Raw genomic sequence first — 17,710 nt, forward strand, 5'->3', positions numbered from 1 at the left:
CCTCCAATGCCTATGAGACATTTAAATATCACTGAATAAACTATTGAAAAAACTACTGAATCAGTAGTTTTAATTGGTTCGGGCAGGATGACTATATAATTAATGCTTTGTTCTAATATGTCCATGAACATCTTCAAAACTGCAATGAAGAAAATTCAACTTTTAAGTGAGGATCACACTAAACATAAGACATATAAGACATTGGATCATTCTGTGAATAACCAAAAAAGGGTGGTTAACAACGGATAATTGCTCATGAGTATTGCCAGTTTGCTGAGGTCAGCAAGTGAATGCTTCTGCTCCTGACGTAACTGGAATTTGCGGACCCCACTTCCCTGCGCCCCGTGCTCTGAAGGCAGATGCAAGACACACGGGCTGCAGAATAACAAAATCACTGTCAGTTCCCCTGAGACACAAAGCATCTTCAGCCTTTATGAAGTCAAATGTATCTCCCCATCATCAACATAAATGTTTCTCTCCTGCTCTTATCTGATCCCTGTCATAGCAAAACTGGCACTGGATAAAGTTAACCCATCAAGCAAGACTTTGAGGCTATTGTCATAGAGGAAAGACGCCAGAACTTCGTCCGAACTCAACTCCGCTGAAACACAGGGAGAAGGGTTTTTAAGTGTGTGGTGAGCCAGTAGAAAAGCTCTTGTGATGTGAGTGGGGAGGTTGATCAATATCCTATATCCCTACGCTGAGTTACTCCCTAATTTGTACATTTTTTTCTCTAGGATTAGGCCATTAGTGTTTGCTAATTAGCCTCCATTGAAGTTTAGCTCCTGCTCTTCCAGAGACAAGGAGATGGGGTGCTGACTTCCTTGATGACCACATTTCAAAGGGAGAGATCTCATGTCCTTGAGAAAGACATTCTTGGGTTGTAAAACTGGTAAGAGATTTTTTTTTTTTAAAGCTTTACAAGTCAAAGGGGCAGAGAAAGAATTTGTAAGTGAAAGTTTTCTCATGTAAATGCCCTAAGAAAATGGAAGTCAGGGCCTAGAGCCAGGAAGAAACCTGTCTAAAGTTGAGCCAAACTGAGAGGAATGTTAAGTCCTTCCTGGTCATTCCCAAAGCAGCATTTTCCACACAGAGCCTTTTTAGAATGAGTCAGATGGGGGAGACTCAGCTTCTCTGACTTTGTTGACCTAATAAACAAAACCGTCAATGACAAAGAAATGGGACCTGCTAATTTTAATTTATTGTTTGAACACATTCAAATGCGAGTAGCTGCACTTTCTGAGTTGCCCTTAGTCCCTAACTGGTGTTCAATAACATATCAGGGAATTCTCAGTCCAAAGTCAACATGAATTTGTGGACTGCTTTCTCTCATGAAGGGAACAGAAACCATTGTTTCTGTTAGAGAGCAGGAAATCTTGAGTTTTAATTCCAACCCGTTTAGTCCCCCATGTTTGAGACTTTATGACCACATGCTGGCAGTGGTATACGTGGTGAATCTGGCACCCAAAGGAAGACAATTTTTAAAACCAGTATGAGACGAGAATGTTCAGGAACAATCATAAAGTAAAACAAATAACTAATCCTTTGGTTAGTCTGATATAATAATAATTTATGTAAAGAACTGTCAAGTAACTGATAAGTAAATTTTAATAAAATTGAAGTGTCTGCAACAAAAACAGAACTATTAAATTATACCACTCATGTAATGTTTTATTTTCTTGATTCACTCTTCAGTTTTAAAATAATGAATAAAAAATGAATTTAATGTTAAATATATTATCCGAATCCAGTAAAATAGTTTATGTCTGAACTAAATTTGCACTTATCAAACAGAAAATATTTCCTTAATTCTTGTTTAAATTTAATTAACATTAAATTAACATTTAATTTAATGTTTCCTTATTTTAAATTTTACACATAATGTCACATACAATGTCAGAATTGAAGTAACTCAACTTCACTTTCCTAATCACTATAGGTGCTGTATTAATGTTTATACTGAATCTTGGGATGCAGGACTATGTTCAGGATGGAGACACAAAGTGCACTCTGAGTGAGTTCAAGAGATTCTGAACCCTTAGGAATTTACTCTCAAAATGAACACATGTAGTTGATTCCACATATGTGTGAGAGAGATATTAGGGAGACAACACGGGAAAGATCTTTAAATTATCTTCCCCATAGGGGCACCAGGGTGGATTAGTTGGTTTAGCGTCCAACTCTTGATTTGGGCTCAGGTCATGATCTCAGTGTTGTGAGATTGAGTCCCCTGTTGGACTCCATGCTGGGTGTGAAGCCTGCTTGGGATTCTCTTTCTCACTCTCCCTCTGCCTCTATACCGTCCCCCTCCAAAATTAAAAAAAAAAATCAAAATAAAATAATCTTCCCCATTAAAAAAATGGAAAAGAAAAATTTTAAAGTGTTAATTTCAAGCTTACATCTGTATTATTAAAATTCAAAAAGTAAGCAGCAAGTTTTAAGAATTTAGATCAACAACAGATTTTTTTCAGAAAGAAGTATTTTATCACTAAGCACTTGGTGATGATAAAAGCAGACTTTTAGTCCAGTTTTATCACAGTTTTAGGATCTCTAAAGATGACACACGGCTTATGTTTTGCTCCTGGGACAAACCCTGACCATTGCCTAGTCCTTGGCATGCCATTCAATACAGGTCACAGAATCTCCTTTCTTCCACTCCAACCTTTCGATCATAGAATTATTTCACTTATACATTTGCACATTTTCCCACTCAGTTATGTGGGGATAGAAAGACTGTATAACCTCATGTAATATTGTATGCTAATTATACTTCAATTAAAAAAAAAAAAGACCAGAAAAGAAAAAAAGAAAAGGACTGCGCAGCCTGAACCTTATAACCTCAGGGATCTGGATTAATACTGAGGCTGGTGTGGGAAATCCACAGGCATGCTCGGGCTTTTCTCTGAGACATGGAGACCAGCTGTCAGAGAATCAGTCTTTATGGAGTTGACTATTTACAGAAGTCCTCCCTGAAAGTTCTCTTGGTTTGGTAAAAATTATTTGGTGCCCATTATACTCCCCTACCCTTCTCCCAAGTAAGTTGAATTTGGGAATTCAATTATATCCACGTTTCCATAGACCTAATCAGCTTTCAAAATTAACTCAAAGTCGGGATGCCTGGGTGGTTCAGTCAGTTGAGCATCAGACTCTTGGTTTTAGCTCAAGTCATGATATCAGGGTCATGAGATGGAGCCCCCATCAGGCTCTGGGCTCTGTGGGGAGTCTGCTGGAGATTCTCTCTGCCCCTCCCTACTCATTATCCCTCTCTCTCTCACACTCTCTATAAAATAATGAATAAAATAAAAATCTTTTAAAACAAACCAAAAAACTCCAAAATAACCTCGAAGTCACAAGAGTTTTTTTGGAAGATGGACATATGACTAAGGATAATCCAGTGGGTATAGAATCAGCTTTAACACTCAGGGTTTTAGGCCTGGGGCACATTGTCCAACAAACCAGCCTTAAGATTAGTCTTATGCACCCAACAACCTCAGTGACCACTGGGTAATACCCATGCCTAGGTAGACCCTACACAGCCCTTACCTCAGTAAGGTGGCACTGAGCCATTATGTAGCATTTTGGGTCCCAACAGTCAGGACTGAACCATACCAAAGCATATCTCGCCCCCATGAAGAAACTCCTTGCAATGCTGCACTCTGAATGCTTCTAAGAAATAAATAGAATGTGACTGTCTCCAAAAAGGAATTCTGTGACTAGGTCTTCTGGTTTCTAATTCTGTCTTCAAGACAGTCCTAAAATTAATGAAAGACTGAATATAAAAATGGACAATGGCCAGGATATGTACGATACTATATGGAAAAAGACAGAAAAGCATCTTCGTAAAAGCCATTAGTTTGGTTTTGATATGATTTCTTGTGTTACATGTGTTCTGTTCTTTGTTATTCAAGACTAAAGCCTGGGTTAGGATAAAAAGTGAACTGAACAACAGCAGCACAGATAATAATAATAATAATAATAATAATAATATAATAGCTAATTTTGTAAAAGGCGAAAGATTTATACAATCTGAAGAGAAACCAGAGTATTATAATAGCTAATTTTGAGTATTATTGTTATTCCAAGTATTTTTACTTACTCTTAGAAAAAATCCCATGAGGCTGATATTATTTATCTGGTTGTAGAATTCTGACCTACAACTTGTGGAGCAAGTAGTTTGGGAACCACAGCTTCTGCTGCCATCAGCCCAGAAAGATCAGAACTTGGGGTCAGTGACTGCTGGCTTCCCTATTCTTTTTGTACCCTTCCAGCTCAGGAGACACCAGAGAAAGCCCTAAGCCAATCCTAAAAAAAGTTTCTCTAGATAGCCCAGCTCCAGCTTCTCCATGCTAACAGCTTCCAATCAGAGCATGTATGAACCCTTCCTTTTTTTCACTACTGTCAAAGAAAAATTGTACCAAACAGAATTGAACAGTCCAGGAAGAATTTATTCAAGACTTTATAAAGAAATTTAAGCATTTATTGCAATAGGAGAGCGAGACGGAACTCAACTCCCCTGAAATAAAAGGTGGGGGGAGTTTTTAAGCACTGGGTTAAGTTAGTGGAAAAGTACTGGAGGACACTGTGGGGGGACGTTGGTCAATTCAATTAATCGATCTTGTTTGCTAATTGATACTTACTAAGGTAGGCTCTTACCCTCTCCCAGAGACTGGAAGTTAGGGACCCTGTCTTTCTTGATTACATTTCCAAGAGATGGCTCCCAGATCCTTGAGGACATTCCTCAGATGCAAAACAGACAAGAAGTTGAAAGATTTACATGTCAAAAAGGCAAAGAACGAATTTCCCATTGCAAGTTTCTAAAGAAAATGCTCCAAGAAAAGGGAGGGTCAGAAGCAGTCAGAAAGAAACCTGTCTAGTTTGGTCAAGCGGAGGATAATGTTAAGGTCATCTTGGTCACTTTCCCTCTGCATTGCCTACCTTTGCTTCCCTGCCAAGTGCCAAGTGATGTTGCCCGACTCCCTTCCTGTATCAAACAAGAACCCAATTTTGTGAAGGCTGCAGGCTCCCCAAAAGTATCCATTCTCTCTTACACTTAGAATCTGAATTTGAATTTCAAGTTGATTCCACGCCTTGAAGCTGACCAAGTCTACCATTTTGTTGCTAAATATTGGCAGCTCAAGTGCCTAAGAACTGATTGTGATTTCTTTTCCAAAGTAAACTGCACTTGTTGTCTTCTCTTATCTTCATCTAGCAAGGTTATAAAGATTTGCCCTCCCTAATTAAAGAGCAAAGTACTGACTAGAGTTATAAATGTATCAGGGTGTCCAAGAGTCACAGCCTTTGTTTTCTCCTCTGAATCAGTTTATTCACATTCAGGCTCCACCTTTCTCCCCACCCCCTCACTATTCTTTAGCAGAGAGTGCTCAAGGCTGACGAGTCCTGATTCAGCCGCAGATGTGTTGCAACTGTGCTTTCTTTAACGACTTCCTGCCCTTCTTCCCTCAAGGGGTTTTAAAATAAGTATTGTTGGGGCGCCTGGGTGGCTCAGTCGTTAAGCGTCTGCCTTCGGCTCGGGTCATGGTCCCAGGGTCCTGGGATTGAGCCCTACATCGGGCTCCCTGCTCAGCGGGAAGCCTGCTTCTCCCTCTCCCACTCCCTCTGCTTGTGTTCCCTCTCTCGCTGTGTTTCTCTCTGTCAAATAAAATCTTTAAAAAAATAAAAATAAATAAGTATTGTCTCACATTCTGAGATAATAAAAGAACCACATTTCAGAAACAATTTGAACTCCAGTAATCAATGTTTCATTATGAAACTTTAGAATAGTAAGACTCTTTAAAAAAAAAATTTGAAGATTTTTAGAGATCTCCTTGCCAATTCACAGATCAGTATCTATTTCACTCTTTTGTAATGTCTAAATGCTTTCCCAATTCTACAAAGTACTATTTCCATGGCATTGTTAACGATTGTTAATGAATGGGGAACAGAGAGAAAATGAAAACTTTCTAGTTTTTGTAAGTGACAAAGTAGGCTATAGAACTAAATATGGCATGTATATATCAATGCTTCTCAAACCTTAATGTGAACCAACCAGGGATCTTGTCAGAATGCAAATTCTGATTCAGTAGATCTGTACTGGGGTCTGAGATTCTGCATTTCTAAGAAAATATTCTTAGAGTTGCCCATGCTCCTGGTTCCCCTTGAATAGTATCAGTATACCTTAGTTTATAATACTCAGATTTTATATATAGCTTATGCCAAGAAAATGTATGGATATAGGTATGTATACACATACACATAAAAAATAGAATAAAATACACATGAAAAAATGGGATAAAATACATAAAACAAGACTGGAAACGTACCAAATATTAAGAGATTTGGGTCATGGGTGAAATTTTCTTTTACTCCCAATTTTGTTTTTTCCTCACAAAATATTTCCTCAAACTTTTCTGCAGTGAATACAACTTTTTCTTTTAACAGGAAGATTTGTCTTTCTCCTTTTTTATAAGCAAAAAGGCACATTAAGTAGTGGTGATAACCAACAAGAATAAGAACAGCAAGTCAAATGTAATGAATCTCAAAGGTGGTGGAGGTTGTGGACAAAGGTTTTCAGAGAGGTCAACACTTGCCTAATGGTGGTTGTGTGAAATTTGCCTTATGGTCACTTGAGTGGCCAGATGGCTTCTGAAAGTCCTTGCTATGATTCATCCACCTAAGGCAATTTCAGATGGTCACATTTTTACGCAAAGTGGAGGTAAGACCTAAGAGCAAAGACCCAGACATTCTCGGGAGATTTCTTCGTATTGGGACACTCGGATTTCACTTTGGATTCACTCCCAGGACACTGTGAATGCGAAAAGACTCCTCAGGCTCCTCACACAACTGGGTTCTGCTTGGATCAGGAAAACCTGTGAAGCAAATTCAACAGGACTTCAACTTACTACTTTGCATCAGGGAGATACCGGTTTAAAGGAAATCTGTTAAGTACGTTGTAAGCAGTTAACTAGGAGGTTGGTGAGTGCTTTAAAAATAACTTTTAGGGGAACCTGGGTGGCTTAGTCAGTTAAGTGTCTGCCTTTGCCTCAGGTCATGATCTCAGGGTCCTGGTATCTGAGTCCTGCATCTGGCTCCTTGCTCATAGGGGAGCCTGCTTCTCCCTCTGCCACTCCCCCTGCTTGTGCTCTCTCTCTCTGACAAATAAATAAATAAATAAAACCTTTAATAAATAAAAATAAAAATGACTTTTATTTGAGATAAAATTAACCTAAACATATCTGGACTAAAAGAGTTAAGCTGACTTGAAGAAATACATTTTTGACAGAAAGGAGATAAAATGAAAACTGCGTCTATTCTGTTTTCCTGAGACAACAGGGCATCAGATTTCAAATCCCAGAGGGAAAAGAAACCTGACACCTAAAGAAAGTATTTAAAACTCCTACAGCCCAAGGTGAACTAAGTAGACTTGAAACCTCCTCAAAGACCCTGTCAAGCAATGTGTACCTTAGGCTGTTGAATCATAGGATAAATATCACAAGATGTGGAGGTCATTTCTAAGAAATTTAAGGATGTATTTACTGATCCACTAATGCTGGGAAAAGCTAGGGAGAAGTTTTTTTCTTTCAGGAATGCAGAAAAGAATCAATAAAAATCACCAGTTGGATTGTACAGGATTCCTCGTGTTGTATGCCTTCAACTGTTTTTTATTAAAAAAAAAAAAACCTAATGCCTACTTGGGATGAAAGTGAACTAAACAATTACAACAACACTAATAGTAACAGCTAACTTTGAGCATTCATTATATGTGAAGCATTATTCTGAGTATTTTCATTTAACTTAATCCTAGAAAAAAACCTTATGAGGTTAATACTATATATTATCTCTACTTAACAAATAAGGACACAGAGGCACAGAGAGATTAAGCACTTGCCCAAAGTCACAGTTAGTAAGAAGTGGGACAGTTTTGAACCCAAGAAGCTGAACTTCAGAGTTGGCCTCCATAGAGAAGGCAACCAAATGATGTTTTGGTCCATGTTAAGGAGGTTTTTCCTGCTGACTATATATTCAATGCTCAATCACTTGGGGGCATATAATGACTCACAACCAAATTCATCAAGTCAGGCCTGAAAACTGTCTGCCAATAAGTTTAACCTCACACAGAGGCCAAAGTTGTTGGAAGAAAAGATAACTCATTTCATGGGGCCTATATTACTTTTTCTACTACCAAGTAGCTTTGAACACAGATGAGGTCAGGCGCTGCATTCTTCCCTCAAGTGTGGGTCTCATAATCCTAAGAACTGCCAGTGGTGATCCTCCAGCCAAAAGGCCTTGCAGAACTCATGGGCATTAAGGTATTTCTAGCACGTCCCATAAACATGAGTCAGAAAACCCAGGATGCCCTGTCATCTTTTGACTCCCTTCAAGTAAGTACCACTGAAGGCCATTCTCAAACCTTTAGAAGAGAGAAGATCGTATTCTTATCTACTTAGTAAGCCTATGCAATTACCAGCTGTGTGACTTACCCAAGCCACATGACCTCTACACCTAGGTTGGCTCATCTGTAATACAGCGATGTATCTTACCTATCCTGTCTGCCAGGAGGCAAGAGGTGGGTCAGATTATATTTGAGGGCATTTCAAACTCTAAACTGAAAATAAAGAGCACAGAGCGAGGAGTGAGGTAGGGGACACTGTTCAACAGTTTACTCTTCAAAAGCCAGCCTCCCACTTACCTTGTTAGTTCTTGCTCTAACCAAATACTCCTTCAGCAGTGCTAAAGTCAAGCAGTTCATCTCTGGAGGGAATGCTTTGCTCCTCACAGATCCCCAAACCAGACCACACTACTACAGAGTTAATAAAAATGGTGTTTAATAAAAAAGAGGAACAAATAAAAAGACTTATTTCAATAGCACAAGAGACTTTTTTTTTTTCCAACAGCATCAAGAGAGATGTATTTTCAACCCGGTTTTGAATACAAATGTTATTAATAAGAGACTGGACAGAAGTTAAGATATACAATTATTTTATGGCAAACTATACATTATCTACCTTTAGATCAGACTTATCTGCCATATTTAAAATATTAAAATAAATAAAAACCAGATAAAAAGCATTTTTACTAGACTAGATACTTTGGGGTAGTAAAGCCCCTTTAAATGGCATTTAACCTTCAGAGCTGGGTCTTCCGTTCTCCCCCTCTTCTTTTCCTAGTTATTATTTTTTTTCTAACACTTAATGAAAAAAAGAAAAATGTGCACATCAGAAGAAAGTAAAAAGAAAAGATTTTGTTTACTTGCTGCTTTATTTTAATTTTCCCATTCCTTTTTACTTTCTTTTTCAGCTTTAAAACAAGCCTCTCTCCCCATCTACTCCCACTCCCTTTGAATCAAACTTCACTTCTGATTTTAGGTCTTAAAGAGAGAGTGGGGAGGCAGGGAAAGAGATCATTTGAGATGTATTGCAAAGTGAGAATTAACAACAGATTTTCTTATTTCAAATGGCCCACAATTTACCAATCTGAAAATACCTTTCTTTCCCCTCTTCCAATGACTTAGGTCCCGAGACCGTCACAGTATTTAAGACACAAAGGAGGTATTACGTTGCTCACAGTTCTTGATTCTGTCTGGAGTGTCATCTGCCTCCTTGCAGCGCTGCCCCAGCCTTATAAAAGGTCCTTGCTGTTGGTTAATTACAGGTTGGCGTTCCCGGAAGAGCATTTTCTTAAAGGCTTATCGCTCATCCACCAGCCCGCAACATTCCTAAGGCTCCTCTTTCCTGTTTCATATCCTCGGGCAATCCAGTCCTTGGGGACCGTGAGGTGATCTCCCCGGCATGGACGCGGGGCGCCTCTCCCTATGCAGGGAGAGCCGGGGGTTCTCCGGAGTCCTGGCGCCCCACACCCTGGTGCTTCACTCCCTGTTGGTGCGAAAAGTGATGGCGCTCATGGAGTGCTCCTCGGTCCGTGCGGTCATTTGGCCCTTCGTCCATGCGGTGCACTGGACTTCTTCTGTCATCTGATAGTCCACAATCCGCACAAGCACGGACTTGGGTGGGGATGCGGGGTCCCGCGGCAGGGCTCTGAAGGGAGCGTCTACACGGCTGCCAGAAATTCGCTTTTCTCGTGGAAAGAGAGACGGGCAGTCGGGTTCCCGGTCCTCTCCGGCCGCCTGGAAAAGGTCCTCCCCACCGGCCACTTCTTCCCGTGCAGGGTCCCCTGGAGTCCCCAACCATCTCTCTGGGTGCAGAAGAAAGAGCACTTTCTCTCTGACCCACGGCTCACAGTCCAGGTTCTCAGCTGCCGGGCTGTTCTCGGGAGCGCCGCCTCGACTTCCGCTCGCCCTCGGCCCCGCTGCCGCCCCCGTCACAGCGGGATTCCGGGCACCAGGAGCCAGGGGAGCCCCGCGCCCCAGCTTGCGCGGAAAGGACCCGGCGCGCCCCGGGATGCCCGGAGCGTCCGCGAGATTCGCAGCCCCGCGGGGCCCCGAGGCCCCCAGCCCAGTAGGAGGCTCATTCATTCGTTGGTTCTTTAAACGGTTCACGCAGCAAACTCCCGCTGAGCTCGGAAGGCGCGGGACCGGCAGGATTTTCTTAGGCACGCCCGGTGCTGACCCCGCCTCCTGGCGCTCGGCGCCTCCCAGTCCCGTCCGCCCCGGCCCTGCTAGCCTTTTAAAGACAAAGAGCCTGACATCCCGGCAGTCGCGCCTCTTTCTCCTTCTTACCCTCGCCCCCGCTCTGATGCTTTTGTCGTATTTCTCATTCTACGCCCTCTTGCATCTCAGCTGTATTCTATTTCCACCTTCTGTTTTTCTCCCGGCCAGAGGCGCAAAAGACACTTCGCACAGCGCCCCCACCTGAACTGCCCGCGACAAAGTGCCCTCTTCTTTCCCAGGACGCGCTTCCCAGGTGAAGAAACAAGGAAGTTTTCTGGTTTTGTTTTAATTATCTGACTTAATCAAATTCTTGTGAAAAGGTTTCGTGTCCAGTCCAAATCCATCCCTACCTTGCTGCCAAGATTATCGAATGTAGATCTAGGGAGTCGACTTTGAGAAAACGGCTTTTGGTTTGTTTGTTCTTCCTTTGGGATGCAGGATCTGTGGGACAGCGGTCGCTCCTTGTCTTCATATTGGTTATAATCAATGCTTACTCCAGGAAGGGGTTTAGTGCTTTGGATCGAACAGAAACAAAACAAAAACAAATCGCTAAATGAATATCTTCAGGATTTAAAATTTTGTGTTCACGTCGTTTTTTTAAACTTACCCTTTCACTCCTCCACTCCCTTTCTCTTTAACCCCAGCGGTTAAAAGAAGTATGTCTCTCAAATTCTGGAAGAAAATAAAAAGGGTGTATTTCTGGGTAGACTTTTGGAATCTGCTCATTGGCGAGCACACTGACACATTAATCTTTGGCTGGGGTTAACGGGGGAAACTATATCTAATGGAAAAAAGGGGAACCTCGTTTGGGATTGCCAGTCCATCCTTAGTAACAGGTGTTTGTTTTACTAGCAAACGCTCACTGTTTTCCTATCTACTTTAGAAAAATGACTGCAATGGTGGAAATTTCTACCCCTATATGAAAGACCAAGTAGTGTGGCGAAAGAGATATTTTGGAAAGAGAGGACCTTCTGATGTTTGCCAAGTCATTCATATATATATACACACATACATAAGTGTTGAAGGAGTGAGAAAATCTAGGTCAGATCTGGCTGGCTTTGGGCTGGTTACTGTTAAATGACAAAGTTTTTAAGTGTTTTAGACCAGAATTGTTCTAAGCACTCTATATATTTAAATTCATTTATTCTTCACAACAAACTAAGCAAGTAGTACTATTACTATAGTCTCCTTGAGAACTTTGAGGAACAGGGAGGCTAAGTATTTGTCCAAGATCAAGCACCAATAAACAATGGAGCCAGGATTCTAGCATGTTTAAATGCTTCCTCCTATTTCCTGTTAGTCCTATTTTAAGCCTATGACTTCATGTTCTTTTCTGTTCATTTACTCAACCAGTAATTACTGAATGTGTGATAAATGAATGTCAGCCAATATTCTAGATGATGGGGACATCTGGGAGAATAAGCCAAATTGCTTGTCCTCTTGAAGTTTTCATTCTACAAAACCCTTGTCCAAAAGTAGGATATAATACCTTAACTTTAATGTACACAAAAATCACCTGAGGATTAATGCCTTATTCTGCTCTGAAAGATTCTGTTCTTATAGAGTTGGGGTAGCACTCAGAGTATGGATTTTGAGCAAGCCTCCCAGTTATTCTGATGCTAGTGGTCCATGGACAGCATTAGGAGAAACATCACCAAAAATCTACATGATAAACTCTAAGCCTTTTTTTTTTCTTTGCTGCTTTCAAGTGGCAATAACACTGCATTTTCCTTCCTTGCAGGAATATTGAGAGAATTTCAATGAAAGTGTTTGTATTTTGAGGAAAATATAATGTAAAACAAACGATGTATTACTTTTAATTTTTTTTTTCCTTTGGAGATTGGGTGAGGGATTAGAGTGGGAATGTGGAATGGGGAAAACCTATTTGCTGAGAAATGAAACAGATTCACCCATCATGTAGCACCTGAATTTTGAGATGTCAAAAAGTTTGTATTAATGCATAAAAGAATTTTCACAGGAAATGCAGAATAAGTTAAACTTCAAAGAGATAAGGTCTAAAAAGAATGTGAAACAGAGAAATAGGCATTGTGCCTCCAGGATAGTGGTGTCTGCTCTGCTTTATTTATTTTTTTTAAAGATGTTATTTATTTATTTGACAGAGAGAGACAAAGCGAGAGAGGGAACACAAGCAGGGGGAGTGGGAGAGGGAGAGGCAGGCTTCCCGTGGAGCAGGGAGCCTGATGTGGGGCTCGATCCCAGGACCCTGGGATCATGACCTGAGCCGAAGGCAGATGCTTAACCACTGAGCCACCCAGGCGCCCCCCACCTCCCGCTTTAATATCTCAAAGTGCCTAAAAGGCTAAAGTGAACCCATTTAACTTCCTCTCTCAATTGTCTACAAAACTTGGCAAATATGCAGCCATTGATGAGTAGTAAAACAATTTCTATACCTGGGATCTAAAAAGTGATGGCAGACGCTATACCCTCCTAAGGTCAAAAGAAGCTTGTCATTAGCCCAATCTCCCAGGAACCAGCCCCTCCCATTTGGCCAATTAGATTCATAAGTTATTTTAAATACTAATGATATAGTATCGTTCTCAGTTATTCTAGTACCTTGGCCTTTAGAAGCTTTACCCTTCACTTGCAGGTCTAACCCCTGATGTGTCTGTGTCAGGAGATGGGGTCTTTTGGAAGTAATTGGGTTAAATGAAGTCATAAGGGTTGGGTCTGATAGGACTCCAGCCTTATAAGAAGACAGATCTGCCCCCGCTCCCCACCTCCCATGTGAGGACACAGTAAGACAGTGGCCATCTGCAAGTCAGGAAGAGAACTCTGGCTACAACCTGACCATGATGGTACCCCAATCTTGGACTTTCAGCCTCCAGAACTGTGAGAAAATAAATTTCTGTCATTGAGTCACTCCGTCTGTGGTATTTTGTTATGGAAACCCGAACTGGCTAGTATACCAACTTTAAATGATTTAAGGAAAATAAGTTTTATCATAAGGATATTGTTGTTCAGAAGAAGAGCTCACAGGGCGCCTGGGTGGCTCAGTTGGTTAAGCGACTGCCTTCAGCTCAGGTCATGATCCTGGAGTCCCTGGATCGAGTCCCGCATCGGGCTCCCTGCTCGGCAGGGAGTCTGCTTCTCCCTCTGACCCTCCCCCCTCTCATGTGCTTGCTCTCTCTCATTCTCTCTCTCTCAAATAAATAAATAAAAAATCTTTAAAAAAAAAAAAAGAAGAAGAGCTCACAGAGTTGCTGGGAAGGCAGAAGGACCGACTTTAAAATGGGTAGGGATCCAAGCTGTTGCAGAGGGATAGAAGTTGGCGCTATAAGAACAGATTCCATTGCTGGATTGAATGAACAACTCTCTCACTTGTCCTTGTGGCATTTACTCAGGAGTCAAATTCTCACTCAGAAGTACCCAACTGGCTGAGTTTATGCAACTTACTTCCCTCTTGACAGTATAGGACAGTAAAAGGAAAGATATAGTCAAAGAAGCCTTTGGGGACCCCCTCAGCTTCTACAGTGGAAAAGCAAACAGCTGGTCTTACCACCTAACAAAACTGTACAGTAGGGAGAGCTGATACTCCAATAAACAAGTCAGAGTATTGTTAAGAAGAGGAAAAAAAAAATCGTACTAATGTCTACCACACTGTTATAAACAGAATTTGAATATGAGAGCAACAAATGGGGCATTCTGCATAAGGCAACATTATGAGCAATGGTGCAATGGTATATATGGAGGTGTATGTAGAAAACAGTTTTGTTCTTGACATTTCTCTTCCCACAAGTCTAAAATACTCTGTGACTTTATTCCCATGGCTTCAACTGCAACCTGTACACTAATGATTCTCAAATTTATCTCTTTTATAGACCATGACACTTACTTCCAAACTTGTGGTAGATTGTATTATTGTCTCAAATTATTTACTTCATTTTCCTGAAAGAGGTTCATATTTCCTGGCTTGTTTACCGTAGGAATTGCAATGCTCCCTCTATGGGAGTACACTTCCTTACCCCACTGATGCTGACTTTGGCCGTGTGACTTGCTTCAGCTTATAGGATGTAAACTGATGTGACATCGGATGCATCTGAGCAAAAACTTGAAGAGTCACTGCAAGGTTGGCTCTGGGCATGCCTCTGATGAATGCTGCTATCTCGGCTATGATCAGAGAATGAAGACAACAAATAGAACAGAGCTGCAGTTGATACATATTCTAAGCAAGAAACAAACTTTTCTTATTAAAAAAAACAAATTTGGGATTTGTTTCTTACCACAGTCTAACCTAATGAAATATGTTTCTCTTCAGTTTTCTACTGGACACACCTTCTGAATGTTCCATGGTTCCAAAGTACCTAAAATTGAACTCCTCGTTTAGTCTCTTGAATCTGTCCTCTTTTTTCTCTGTTCCTTATGTCAAAGATCAGTAAGACTGGTGATTCAATTATCTTCATTTTCCCTCAGAAGCTACCCCGACCCCACGTATCTAATATTTAACCACGTGTTGCAGGTGCCACTTTTTTTCTTTCTGTCTCTTCCTCTCCAATCCCTGAAGCTACAAAACTAAAGTCAGACTCTTAGGCATGGCATAAAAGATCATCATCCTACCTAGCCTATCACTGTATACAAGTTGAGTGAATAAAACAAGAAGGAACAAACAAGCTGCTGAAATGAACACAAAGCACAGGTTTGAGAATAATGTGAGGTTATTCTATATAAATAAAATCCAGCCTGGATCTTGAAAACTATCAGCCTTTTAAAAAAGACTTCAATCATATTTCCTTTGAAAGCTAAGGTTCTCATGACCTGGAGAACTTAAGACTGTGCAAAGATCACACTGGACTGAGTCAGCAGACTTTGGCAGTTCATGTTCTCTTTTTTTTTTTTAAAGATTTTATTTATTTATTTGACAGAGAGAGCGAGAGAGCACAAGCAGGGGGAGCAGTAGAAGGAGAGGGAGAAGCAGGCTTCCCGCTGAGCAAGGAGCCTGATGTGGGGCTCGATCCCAGGACCCTGGGATCATGCACTGAGCCGAAGGCAGACGCTTAACCATCTGAGCCACCCAGGCGCCCCAGTTCATGTTCTCTTGGGTGAGTTTCCCAACGTCTCCAATCCTATGTTCTCATCTGAAGGTATAAATAATGTCTGTTCCACTTGCTTCCCAAGGCTGCTGTGGAGATCAAATGAAAGGATTCTTCTGGTAACATTTTGAAAATTATGAAGCCTGAAAAATATATTTAAAAATTTTTAGTCCCAGTATAGTTAACATACAGTGTTGTATTACTTTCAGGTATACAATATAGTGACTCAATAATTCTATACATTCATCGGTGCTCATCAAGATAAATATACGCTTTAATTCCCCTCACCTATTTCCCGCATCTCCCACCCACCTTCTCTCTGGTAACCATCAGTTTGTTCTCTATAATTAAGAGTCTGTTTCTTGGTTTATCTCTTTTTTCCTTTGTTCGTTTGTTTTGTTTCTTAAATTTTACATATGAGTGAAATCATATGGTATTTGTCTTTCTCTGACTTGTTTCGCTTAGCATTATACTCTCTAGATCCATCCATGTTGCTGCAAATGGCAAGATGTCACTCTTTTTTATGGCTTAGTAATATTCCATCATCTATATATACCACATCTTCATCCATTCATCTATGGATGGACGCTTGGGTTGCTTCCATATCTTGGCTAGTGTAAATAATGCTGCAATAAATATAGGGGGTGCATATATCTTTTCCAACTAGTGTTTTCATATTCTTTGGGTAAATACCCAGTAGTGGAATTACTGAATCATATGGTGATTCTTCTTTAATATTTTGAGGAACCTCCATACTGTCTTTCACAGTGGCTGTACCAGTTTGCATTCCCACCAATAGTGCATAAGGGTTCCTTTTTCAACACTTGTTGTTTCTTGTGTTGTTGATTTTAGCCATTCTGACAGGTGTGCTGCGGTATCTCATTGTGGTTTTGATTTGCATTTCCCTGATGATTAGTGATTTTGAGCATATTTTCACGTGTCTTTTGGCCATCTGTCTTCTTTGGAGAAATGTCTGTTCATGTCTTCTGCCCACTTTTAATTATTGTTTTTTTTTTTTTTACATTGAGTTGTATAATTTCTTTATATTTTTTGGATACTAACTTTTATCAAATATGTCATTTGCAAATATCTTCTCCCATTCAATAGGTTGTCCTTGAGTTTTGTTGATTGTTTCCTTCACTGTGCAAAAGCTTTTTATTTTGATGTAGCCCCAATAGTTTATTTTGCTTTTGTTTCCCTTGCCTCAGGAGACATATCTAGAAAAATGTTACTATGGCCAATGTCAGAGAAATTACTGCCTGTACTTTCTTCTAGGATTTGTATGGTTTCAGATATCAGATTTAAGTCTGAAATATATTTTTAATTTAATTTTTTAAAGTTCATTTTTGTTTTTTAGAACTGGAAATCTAAAGCAAAGTTTTTAATGAGGTCCTCAGGGAAAAGTCAAAAGCTAGAGCTAGGGAATGAGACTCATCATCCTGGACTAGATAGGAGGAAATGTTGGTAGTTATAAATGAGGGGTGGGGGGAGTGGGGAAGAGGAAGAGTGAGAATGTGGCAATTCTGTGAATATCAAGCAGCTTAGCCCAGGAGTCTGAGATAAAATGGAAACTGAGGCAAACTTTTAAAAATGAGATCTTTGTTTTAAATTTTGAATGACCAATATTTGTGTTCTTGGAAGAAGAAAAAAGAGCCTTATGTTTATTTAATATATGTAGCCAGAGACTAACTTGTTATATATATATATGTAAAATTTTTATATTATATATATATGTAAATGAAACATTTATGCATATTATCTTTTCACTCCATAGAGAGGTGGTGGCCCCTAAATGATGTTGGTCAGGTACTTTGAAATTTGGAGTTAAAAGATGAAGCATACCAGGTTTGTCAGTTAACTGCAAGGGCTGACTGATGTAGCTCTGAGTAGCAGCTGCTTAAAAGAGATTTTGAAATTGCAATTCAGTGTCAGCTGCCTGCATCACCCACAGTTTTAAAGTATATTCATCGCAAAGATCAAGATATAAACCTGAGCCCTCTCACTGAGTATGACTAAGCAACTTATTAAACAGAAAATTGAATCATTTGTGATTGAGTCA

General features: G+C 40.3%; 1 protein-coding gene across 1 annotated transcript; it reads right to left on the reverse strand.

Moving 5' to 3' along the window:
- Window positions 1-9,222: 9,222 nt before the first annotated feature.
- On the reverse strand, window positions 9,223-10,535 carry CUNH6orf141 (chromosome unknown C6orf141 homolog). Its single transcript, XM_032410159.1, has one exon. The coding sequence runs from the start codon at window positions 10,466-10,468 to the stop codon at window positions 9,863-9,865; it is 606 nt and encodes a 201-aa protein (XP_032266050.1). The 5' UTR covers window positions 10,469-10,535; the 3' UTR covers window positions 9,223-9,862.
- Window positions 10,536-17,710: the final 7,175 nt, after the last annotated feature.

This window comes from Phoca vitulina, unplaced genomic scaffold, assembly GCF_004348235.1.
Source record: "Phoca vitulina isolate PV1807 unplaced genomic scaffold, GSC_HSeal_1.0 scaffold11, whole genome shotgun sequence".
Classification (NCBI taxonomy): Eukaryota; Metazoa; Chordata; class Mammalia; order Carnivora; family Phocidae; genus Phoca; species Phoca vitulina.